This window comes from Camelus ferus, chromosome 8 (genome assembly GCF_009834535.1).
Source record: "Camelus ferus isolate YT-003-E chromosome 8, BCGSAC_Cfer_1.0, whole genome shotgun sequence".
In the NCBI taxonomy this organism is placed as follows: Eukaryota; Metazoa; Chordata; class Mammalia; order Artiodactyla; family Camelidae; genus Camelus; species Camelus ferus.
Window position 1 is genome coordinate 43,641,191 of NC_045703.1, and position 12,338 is coordinate 43,653,528.

Genomic DNA, 12,338 nt, shown 5'->3' on the forward strand with positions numbered 1-12,338 from the left:
AAGCACAAGTGACATGCTGCAATACACGCACAGATGGACAGAAATCTGTCCTCGCCACCGAAATAGACTGCCTCCTTCTTCCAGAGCTGTTAATAATAAAATGTTACCAATTGTATAAACAGATGGCACTTGGCCTATTAAAGCTCAAACCTAAACCTTCTAATACCTTTCTTAAAAGTCTTAAAACTTTTCTCCAATAGCTAATATTTTAGAGGAAAGGAGAGAGAAAGTAATGCAACTTTAAAATAAAGATCTGCCCGATCACTAATGAAATTTTGCAATCAATTTCTGAAACTGGTGTATTAATAATCTTTCTTTGTAGGACATTCTTTGGGAAAACTTTTTAAAGTAATGTACAACTTAGAATATTGACATTGCTAACATATTTGCATATATTCTGTATATTATATATATAATGAATTTAAAAGAAATATTTATAAATTCCTGACAGTTATGAGAAAATATTTTGTGGTCACATATAAATTGAATATAAATAAGATGTGTTTATAGTTGTGTGTTTGAATCTTAAATTTCCAGGCAAATATGCTCATTGTATATAGAGAAAACAGTTGCTATTCAGTAGACCTCCAGTAGCAACTGAATTTTTTTTAATAAATTTACATAAAAATAAAGACAGGAGGGAGACAGATAGAGATTGAATTTGCAACTAAGACAATTAACATTAAATTTTACACCAGTTTAGAATCTAGTATAAAAGTCTAATAGTATAAACTCTGATATATCTACAAACAGAAGACTTGTATAGATTAAGAGAAAGAAGCTTTATAAAGATTTTTTTCTTCCTAATTATTCAAGTTCCCATTTTCCAATAATATATTGTTAAGAAATTGGTAGGTTAGTATCCATCTCCTTTCCTTTAGAAATAGGACAGAAACTGTACTAATGTCAGAAATCGAGATGTGGGCAAGTAACCACAGAAGTCTGTGTTCTTTAAAATTATATGTACTGCATCATTCTCTGTACCTCTGCCAAGCTGGGTCTCTAAGCTCCTAGGAATGCCATTGACAATATACGTGCTTTCTTGGGGGGGGGGGTCTGTGGACCAGGCACTTGTCAATTTTAAAATATAGGAAATACATAAGCATTGCCCTTGGAGAGGTTAAAAAAGAGATCATAGCTGACATATGATATGTTAAGCAAATCTAGTCTTTTCTTTTTCTGTTTATTTTCAATTTAGAATCCATATCTGTATGCTATACATCTACATAACTTGTGGATATATAGATAAATAAACTCATCCATGCACACTCCCCAAGTAAATCTAACCTCATCTTCTAGCTCTAATGGACAATAATGATAATTACCCATCCTTGTTAATCATTTAACCAAATCTTCAAAAATAAATTTGTTAATTATCCCAACCTCTAGAAAAATCCAGAACATCTAGTGAACATTCAGTCTTAACTAATTCTATTAAATTGACATGGGTTGTACATTCCAAATTAAGGAACTTCACACAAGGCAGCTTGTCTCTCAGATCTATTAAGAACAAAGCAGACTGCCAATGTTGGAGAGGAGTGAAGGAAAAAAAGGTACAATCTGTTATTTGGGAAAGATCTCATTGAACTTGAGATGGAGCCCCAAATTAAATATTATAAAGTCCATTTATAAAAGCAATTATCTTTCCTTCATTGCTCAATTTGTCTGAGCACGCCTTTCTTTAACCACATACTCCTCATTTTTCTGAGGTTTCCCCCCCCTCCTTCTACTTTCTTATTTATTAACACAAATTGATTAAAGGACAGAAAATAAGGAATGAGAAATCAAATTAGAAGTGACTTGACTGATTACATGAAATGGGCCTTGCTCTCTCATCCTTGGGGGTGTCTAAGTATCTAATAGTACTTAACTCTAGCTAGGCCTAAATATTATTTGAGTTTAGTATGCTAGCAATTTAAAGTATTCCAATAAATAAATAAATAAATGAAAAATAAAATAAAATATTCCAAAGGCACCTGAATAGTTTTATTCACTTGACTCATATTTCATATTTCCTCATTCCTTTTAGTTACATTTTAAAAACATTTCTACAATTAAGTTAAAATCAACAAACTGGCATCATGAATCCTCACTCAATAGTCAAAAATGATTTATGTTAAAAAACTAAAAATGATTTCATTGTATTATAATTTAATTTGATTAAACATTGGTATGTAGTCATTTTTAGTTTTTTAGGAGACCAAATGACGACTTCTCATCATACAATCTCCCTTCAGTTATAAGACTGTAAGAAAATACACACAGGAATTTTGCCATTAGCTCAAAGCAATTAATGATAGACATGGTAGATATTCTTCCTGATTTCATGCTTAAAAACGTTGGAGATGAACTCAGCATTACCTCTAACAGTCTGCCATGGATTTTTCTTTTAACCCATCAGTAAGTAAACCCTCTGTGAATCTGGTTTCAGTTGTAGCTTGTACAACTTCTTGGTGATAAGAATAATAAATTATATAATTGTATACTTCCTTGTGTTTTTAATCTAACATGTCTCCTTAAAGCTTCAGGAGAAATTCCCCAGCTCCAGTGTTTTGCAATTCCTCTTATCAACAGACATCCCAAGATCTCACAGCCACTATTGCTCATACTGCCTCAATGCCAACATGTTGGTTATCCAGAGTAGAAGTTTAAGTACCATTTTAGTGACCATCGTATTTCTGGCTCCCCATCTCTTCACTCCTTAAACATACAAGCCAGGTCTCTCATAACATCCCTATTTCTGGGAGAGGAACTACCAGTTTCTGAATCAAAGCTCAAAATGCTGGCATTAACTTTAACAAATTTTATTTTTAACCATGTACTATCTTCCTTGTAACCTACCATTTCTTTTCTTCCCCATTGCTTCTACCATTAGGGAGGTTATTTATAACTTTATATTCATATTCCCGGTCTGGTTTTCTTTCCTTCAGTTTCTCTTTCATGTAATCCAGGCACCCACTCATCTTTTCACCCATTCAGTCACTATTTTTTGAGTATTCTCTGTATGCCATGAACTGCTCATGGAGAATGCAAAAGAGAATTATTTTGAACACTTCTGCTGTTTTTTCCTAAAACATCATTTTGGACATTAACAACTCTTCTCTAACATTCCACTGTCAAAGTTATGTGAAGCTCTCCAAATGTCAAAATCTATGCTCATTATACTGAGGTTAATATCTCGCCATGTCCTTATATCGCCATGCTTGCTCTATCTCCTAATGTATATTATCTGTCTCATGCTTGTAGGACCATTGTCCCCTAAACATAACAGACATACTGCCAGAAAGTATCCTCCTTTCTCCTTTTCCAGCTTTTCCACTTCTGCCATGAAGCCTTCTCTGACTAGTTCACTCACTAATTATTTTGTATTCTAAAGCCAATGGAGGTAATTCTTGAGGCAGAGGTAATTCTTGAGGCAGAGGTAACTGAAGGATGAAGTGTGGGTAGGATGAAGTGTGGGTAGGATGCAGGCTCATGTGGGATGCCTTTTCAATTTAGCCCTTAATCCACCCATAAATTATAATGCCACAGATACACTGATGAGAACCATAAGGAATTCCAGGGTTGAAAAAAGGCCAAGAACCACTGTCTTGGGATTTTTTTTCCCTAAAGTTTTTTTTTTTGGGGGGGGGGTAATTAGTTTATTTATTTAATTATTTTTTAATGGAGGAACTAGGGATTGAACCCAGAACCTCGTGAGTACTAAGCATGCGCTCTACCACTTGAGCTACACCCTTCCCTCAAGAACCACCGTTTTATAACATTTTTTGCTTTTATCACTAGCATGCTACATTAAAAATACTATCTGGTATTATACTTATTTTGTATATATTTTAGCCATGCACTATTTTAAGTGCTGAGGTTACAATAATGAACACAGTAGTAAAAGTCCCTCCTCTCAAGAAGCTTATATTCTACGAGGGAAATACAAATAAAACAAATACATTTTTTAAAAGCCACACATATGCGAAGAAGGGATAAATGCTCTAAAGAAAAATAAGTCTGAATGGGGCACAGAGAATGAAAGGAATGAAGAATTCTATTTCACAAGCAATGGTCAAGAAAGACCTATGTGTTTAAGCAGAAACCTGAAGGAAGGAAAGATTTCAGCTATGTGGGTGCTTGTATTATAGCTGTGTAACAAATTATCCCAAAACTCTGTGGCTCAAAACAACAAATGTTTGCTATCGTCCCAGTTTCTGTGGGTCAGGATTTTGGGAGTGGCTTAGCTAGAGGTTCTGGCTCAGAGTTTCTCAAGGTCACAGTGAAGTTTTTGGCTGTGACCACAGAACTCTGAAGGCTGGAAAGAAGATTTAAAAGAGGGCATACCTCATGGTTTCTGTAAGAAAAAAATTCTACCTACTATGATTCTATAGAATAAACATTAAGCTGAAATAACATCTATTTGATTTTAATTGGAACATATGACCTGTGTGCCCATAAAATGAGGCAAAAGGATTATTTTCATCTTTGTTTAAATTTCAAGCATTTTTATCTGGAATTCAAGTAAGCTCTGTGTCATGACAGTGGTTAGAAAAATCAGAAGCAACTATTTGATCTCTTTCAATTTCTAGGAGAAAACAAGTATTCTGCAGATGGATAAGGACAGCAGTCCCAATGTCTCAAGTTGTGTCTATGTGACAAGCTGACCCAGGGAATAACTCTAATATATAAGGTCTGAACTCCAACCAAACTCAGTCTATATTCTGATCTGTATTTCTGTTAAGCTATCACTGAGCATCACACAATTTCTTTTCCTAAGGCAACTGTGGAAGAGTGATGGTTTTGACTGCATTTCTGGACTATATCCTAATTTACCTAACTAAAAATATATGATACTTAGTATTTCAAAATGCAAAATTACGTTTTAACTACAAAATAAACATTTAGCTATACCCTAGAATAGGTAGCTTCCTTCCAGCTTAAAATAGGTAGAGTTTATATTTGGAAACTGCTACAATAAAATACATTCATTTACTACAACTTACAATAAACTGAGTTCACCACTGAGAAACTCTTCTTTCTGTTTTTGTCATATTCTGCTATTTTCATTATTTGAAAACATAGCTTCCTTGAGTCAATCTTTTAATAAATGGGACATTCTCTGCATTCTAATTTATAATTATATCTACTCAGGTTAGAATTTGAGTTCATTTTTGAAAAACATAAAATGTCTTAGAAAGAAAGAAAATAAATTATGCATTTTAGGGAATTGATTCCAAACGTGGGTAATGTTCATTTTGAATCACAGTAATGACTGTCAAATGATGACAATTTTAAGGACAGATTTCAAAAAGTTGGTAAGGAGATTCAAGTTAAGTCAGGCAGCAACTTTCAAACTTTAGAATGATTATATATTCAAAAATTAATTTCGTCAAAGAACCACACTTGCCAGAACTGCACTGCACATGTTTTTCATTAGTGTATGGACACAATTTTAATGAATATTGAAGAACAAAGTACTTGGTGATACTGAGTGCTATATTATTTAGAACAGGATTTTTCACTGGGATGTACATTATTTGTTCCATATACATTACATGGCACATTAGAAAGAAAGCTTGGTTAAAACATTGGTAAGCTAGGCAAACATATAAAAAAATTATGTATATAAAATAATTTATAATTACATAAAAACTCATTCTCAATAAAGAGCATGTCTTTTGTTTGATTTGGGGTGGCAATCAAATAAAAACAGTAAGAATATTTGTTATTACTTAAAAACTTCAAAAGAAAAAAAAACTATCTTGAATTCTTAGATGACGTTTTGCTCTGCTACCACTTCTAGAAGAAAAGATACCATCATCTCTCACCCAAAGTGTTCATTCCACCCGTCTTCTCACCAAGCTTTATACATACTAGCTGTGTAAAACCATGATTGGGAGGCAAGCCTCACCTGAGTTTCCACTGCTTTCATCTCAGTGTGGCCCAATAGCTCTTCTCATTGGGACCATTCTGCCTTCAGTCTGGTTCACCCCAGTTCATCTTCTATGTTTCAGAGTGATTCTTCTAAGAATGTACAATTGCTCAAGGTAGTTTCCACTTAAAATTCTCCCTTGACCACCTTCAGTTTTTAGACGAATCATAAACAGCCTTTTGCTCTGGCCACTGCTTATTTCTCCAGCCTCAGCACCTGTCACTTCTCTGACACACCCTTTCTTCCCAATGACCCCAAACTACTTGTAGTTCTGGAATGCACCACCCTATGTCATATATGCAATTCCCTTCCTTTGTGATCATTGGAAGGCCCATTCCCTGCTCTTCTGAGCAACCTCTCCCTTCCCTTGGTTAACTTCATTTCTACTTCTCCTTCAAAACTCGGCTTAAGTAGCACATCTTCTAGCTGCTGTCACTTGTTCACACTTAGCATTTATTGCTTTACACGTCTACCATCCCCTACTTGAGGGAACATGCTAAATCCCTTATGTGATTTCTATTCCAAGTATCCAGCTCAGCTTCTGGCACATACTGAATGTTACTGAGTCAATACATTTATATAGAGACCGATTTTAGCTTTCTTAATAAAACTAAACTAAACAAAATGTGCAAACCTTATGTAACAAGGGTATCCTATGTGCTGTAACAGAGGCTTTGGAAATTGGAGTCTGTTTGGAGGGCCAAAGGAGAAAAATTTATATTTTCACTGGATTTGGGACAAATGGATGGCAAAATGTACTTTGGCAGAGGCTAGGAATATTGTAAAGTAGGGAAAAATAGAATCTAGTATTTGGGGCCTGTGATAGCAGACAAAGCTAACAGATGGATACTCCAGGGAGGTTTGGCTAGGTGGTAAACAAGTCTGGCTTTTATCTGGAGGGGAGAAGATGGGCCACAGACAAAGTGGAATGGCCACACGCATTAGCAGAGAAGAGATTCTGTAAGACAGACACAAATAAAGAAGAAAATGGGCGAAAAGTCAAATAGTTTCTAGAACTGGAAAAAATTAATGAAGATCCAGTCAAAGATTTGAAGCACCAGGCCATAAATACAGTGCTATGAAAATTGATTACATCAAGTTGGGCCCCCATTTTCAAAGAAATTAGAGCATAGGAGAAGAGAACCCTCAAGATCAGGCCCCAGTTATTGGGAATGATATCGAAGGGAGGAAAGCGATCAAAAGAAAGAAGACAGGATTACCTGAAGGGATGATTCAAACAGCAAAGGAAGCAGGGCTCATTTGAAGCCTAATTGCCTGGCTAGACCAGCCTGGTCCTGCCTCAGGGCTCCCACCTATGGGTGATCCCAGATAGCTGGGCAAACCATTAGCAAAAAACTAAAGATAGACAAGATGGGACTGGAATATCAGCTGGAAAACAGATTTTTTTTCTCAGTAGCAACATTATTTTAAAATACTTTTTATTTGTTTATATATCATTTAATTATTTTTTCTTGTAGTATTCTTGGAAATTGGAAATTTTGTGGTAAGTAAATGTAAATAGTGTCAAAGAAAGACTTTTGATTTAAAAACATGTTATCAATAATTTACGCACTAATTCAACAAAGTTCATGAACACCAACTATGAGCAAAGGATTTATAAGGCTGTGGACCTCTCTGATTGTCCAGATCGTTTTATTTTTGATTTACAATGCCTAGCACAGTGCCTGGCACATAGTACATAATCAGTTCATGTTAGTATAATACATTTATTTAATTAATAAACAGTGTAAGTTATATTATGTAGCTCTATTGTGCAATAATAATATACTGTGTTCAACTTACATTAAGCAAAGCTGAGTTCACTCAGATATCTAACTCTTAAAAGGTAAATGCATGTGGTAGTTCATTTAGACAACAGTAGCAGAACTGAACAACTATAAAGTAAATTTTCTCACAGGTAGGAACATGTGAATGATCCTGATTACCTGTCAATAGTAAAGATGCTGAATGCAGGCATTTTTTTCTTTCTCCTTTGGATCAGCAATCATACTCACTGGTAGATCGCTGATTTATAAGTAGCACTAATATACTTTGCATTTTCAAGTAGCCAGTGCTGTACAAGTGTTTATATTACAATATATTATGATATTACTCTTTTTCTCCGGTGTGGTATTACTGTGGCTTTTAGACAGACATGACATAAGAGTTTCCTTTATGGACTCAAGTTCTTTCATCATACAGTTTTGTTTTCTAATTAACAAAAATATTTCTTCCTTTCCAGTGATTATTTTAATTCTTTAAATGGTGAATATGTGCTCACAAGGTCAAATGTATTCATTTTACCCACAGAAAAAGATTAAGTTCATTTTTAAATGAATATGTAAACAATTTGAAATGACTCAGTTATAAAATATCTGCATTGATTTCTGTGCCTTGATTTATTTCTCAATAGAAGTATGAAAACAAAAGTATCCACAAAGTCTACCAGTTTCAAATGGAAACTTGTTTAAGTTTTGGACATTTATCTAGTTACAAATGCATAGGAATTAAAATCATTAGAATAATTTGACTCAATTCCTGAAAATAATGCAGCTCATAATTTCTGCAAGAGGAGGATAATGTAGGAGATTTTAATATTGGAGAGATAAAGTAAATGGCAAACTGAACTTTAATATTTACTATGGAATTCCTGATTAGCAACAATTTAGGAATTAAAAGGTCACATAGGCTGCATTCATTTTAACTGTTCTCCTTTTATTTCCTCATAGCTTCCTATTTTTCAATCACTCATATGAAATTATTAATAACAGATTTAACACATTGGAAAGGAGCTATTTTCTCATTTTATTTCCAACAAAAACCTTCAAAGCTCGTATACCACAGATACCAACAGAGGAAGGGAAATGAAATGGGACTAGAGGGGAAAAAAAATCAAAAAGCAAAGCTCTGAAATCAAACAACGCAGAGTTCTTGAATATCTCAAAAGTCCCCTTGGAGTTTTACTCTTAAAATTCTCTCTACAGGTTTGTCCAAATAAAAAACAGGAAAACAAAACAAAACAAAAATAAAACCATTCTGATGGTAAGTGTCAAATGAGTGTCTCTTAAAGATGAACCACAGTATTGGCTGCTGAGCAGGGATGAGAAAATATCTCTCCTATTGGCTGCTTTTCCCTTTGACTATTATTTCCTGCCTCCTTACCTGATAGGTGCACCTTTAGCCTGTGCCGGTCTCAACAATACAGTTATTGTGGTGGCAGTTTCATTGAGAGACGCATCAACTCCTTCATAGTCGGGTAAAGTTGGAGCTGATAAGTGATTCATGAAGAAAAAAAAGTTTCAGTCAGTTGACAGGAATATATCATAGTTTAAGATCAATAAACTATCCTGACTGAGGGAAAAATCAGTTTAATACTTTACATCGAAACTGTACCTTAACTTATGCCACTGAATGTTAACTCTGGGAACCTAAAGCAGCAGCAGATGTGAAGCCAAGACTTGTTGCTGAAATTTAAATTATAATCTGGCGATTTGTGACACACACACTCCAAATACTTTGTGAAGACGTTTTAGCTTTTAGTTTCCTGAGACCTTGAAATCAGCCTTGATGGGATGGGAGGAAGGTAGTAACAGCATAGACTCTGGAGAGTTCTGGTTGCACATGGAGATGTGGAGACAGAAACAGCAGGAACCGAGGTAAATGGCTGTCAAGGGGGAAGTCGTGCTACTTGTGACCTGATGGATGTGGAATGACTGCACTAGCCTGGACCGCTTTCACCGCCATGGTCACAAAAGGAAAATATCTAGGAAGCATGGTGAGTGGGAATGGGAACTTTAGCTGTTATTTACCATGAACTAGCATTCGTTGCCAGTTTCTTAAAAAGAAGAAACTTAAAATTTTTCAAAATGTTTGATAATGTTTGGGGGAGAGGAGGTTTTCTAATCTTGAACTGGGTGAGTAATCTCAAATGGCTTTTGATTATTTCCAAGTAGAAAGGTGTTTAAGGGAGTACATGACCAGCGAAATGTGTGCATTATCAGAAAAAATGAGAACAAAAAATGTCTGATAAAGATTTAAAGTATTTCATTCATTCTTTGAACATTTACTGAATATATATTATGTGTCAAATTTTATGAGAAGTGCCATAAATATAAAAATAATTAAAATATTTTTAAAAATGAAGTGTGGTATCTGACAATTATAGAATTAAAAGTAGGGAATTCACATTTATCGAGAGTGAGAGTCTCATAAACAAAAACAAATAAATAAACTATAGCAAAACTTAGATGAGCAAAAGGGGACAGTTAATTAGCCAATGCAGTGGTTTCTGAGATCAGAAACATCTGGAGGGCTTCTTAAAATACAGATTGCTACGCCTCTCCCCTAGAGTTTCTGATTCAGTAGCTGTGGGGAGGGGGCCTCATAACATACTTTCTGGAACGTTTCCATGTGATGCTGGTGCTGTTGGTCTGGGGTCCACACTTATCTAAACCAGTGTTGGGAGTTGGGAAGATGAAAGAGCAGACTTCAGGGTTGAGGCAGTGCTTGAGTTGAATGTTAAAAAAAAAGTAAAAACTCATCAGGAAGGGAAAGCATGGAATATTTCATAGGTAGGGAACAGAAAATTTGAAGATATAATCACATGACAGGACACTGTGTTCTAACAGCTACAAGAGCATGCTATGCCTGGAACTCTGGATTCATGGGTGTGGGTTCATCACAAGTTGTGGGTTCCGACCAGCAGAAGTCCCACCGAGACGGAATGAATTACTCAAGACTCTGGGGAAAAGTCAAGAGAGCAAGAGGAAGTTGGGAGCCAACGCCATGAGCCTCTCAAATCTCTCATTTTTTGAGTACAATCGAAGCAGGAATTTAGGGAAGAACAGGGTGGGATCACAATGAGTACAAAGGCTTTGTTTATTGTTGGTGTTTGGCTCAAGGTTAGAAGACCCTTTTTGGTGAATCATAATCGTGTTGAGCCTTCCAGCTTATCAGGGAGGTACTTATGAGAATCAGCTGCTTAACAAGATTTTTCTTGGACTCAGGTGACTGTGCCTGTCTTAGGTTGCCCCCTCAGGGGGTCTTACCCATCAGTGGCTAACCAGCCTTCTCACCTCTGAGTCTGCAGCTTTTTACCATTCCAGCCCAAGGCTGTTTTGGGGATAGAAGACTAACACCAGGCACGCCCAGCGTTTAAGCGTTTATAGCCGGGGGGCCTGGGTCATTGCTAAAACCTCAAGGCAGTTACTAAGCACATCTTCTTTAAGGAGATAAGTGGCTGGGATTGTTACAATTTGTTAACCCAATCATGGGCTCCCACACATGGGTAGGAGTGGAAGATGGGAGGAGCCATAAAATAAAGGGCTGTGAATGCTGATCATGCCTGGATGTTTGGGCTTTAGCATACTGGATATAATATATTAGATTTTGAAAAAAAATTAAGAAATAAATGTATGTTGTACAAAGATTAATAGAAAAAAAATCAAAGCAAGGTAAGTCTAAAGGCAAGGATATTGCTTAGAAAGATATTTCAATGCTCTGCTTAGAATATGGTCCACATGGAAAGGAAGGAACAGTGACATTAGAAAGAGGCAAATTATCTGAGACTTATTTATGAAGTAGAATCAAGATATTAAATACGCACAATATATATGTGTGTATTATTACACATGTATGTATATGTCATATGTGTATTGTACACATACATGTATACATCATCATACTGCCAAACATCATGTCTCCAATAATTGGATTACTCTTTTATTTAAATTGCTTTTAAAATGCTAAGGAATAGAATTACTGGATTCAAGGGATTAATAACCATAAACTACCTTAAAAGTTAAAGTGAGCCTGAGAACCACATTAACTATAAATTTCATCAGCCTTAGCACAATTACCATGTGTTCCTAAGGTATAGCGATTGCAACCAAGTTTTAAAGTCTAAATCAAGCATCCGTGCACACAGGCTGCTTCAAGTAAAATTACAGTTAAATAATTCAAAGAAAATGCTAGATGGGTGTCCTGCCTGGTCTTTGTAAGTTTTTTATTCAATAAAAAATGTGTCTGAACCATAATAAATTATGGCTGTCCATAATGTTCATTTGTTCAATGTTCTCAGTTTTATAAAGTTGATGTAAATTTTTTAGATATCCCTGTTGAAGGAACTTATTTATAGCACTACCTCTAATTCTAAAGGGTAGGAAATATGTTTTACTATATCATATCACTATGTCATATTTTTTAGTAAAATAATTTCAATAGGTATTTAAATTGATGTTTAGAATTGGTCCATCAAAAAATGAATTGGTAATTGTAATACATTGCTATTTTTTAATATAATGAGTACTATTTTATAGTTCATTCTTATTAGAATATTAAAATATATCAAATGTTATACAAAAGGAAAGTAGCTTATATTAGAATTTTTCATGATATAAATTTTTAAAGCTTTATATTGCAT

At 35.1% G+C, this 12,338-nt stretch overlaps 1 protein-coding gene across 7 annotated transcripts in view; it reads right to left on the reverse strand.

The window, feature by feature from the left end:
* PTPRK (protein tyrosine phosphatase receptor type K) overlaps positions 1-12,338 on the reverse strand; it is a 510,442-nt gene that overhangs the window by 93,878 nt on the left and 404,226 nt on the right. For all 7 annotated transcript variants that reach the window (XM_014564475.2, XM_006190871.3, XM_006190873.3 and 4 more), the window contains exon 11: positions 9,080-9,185. In XM_014564475.2, coding sequence (XP_014419961.1) covers positions 9,080-9,185 — 106 coding nt within the window. The remainder of the gene's footprint in view (positions 1-9,079; positions 9,186-12,338) is intronic.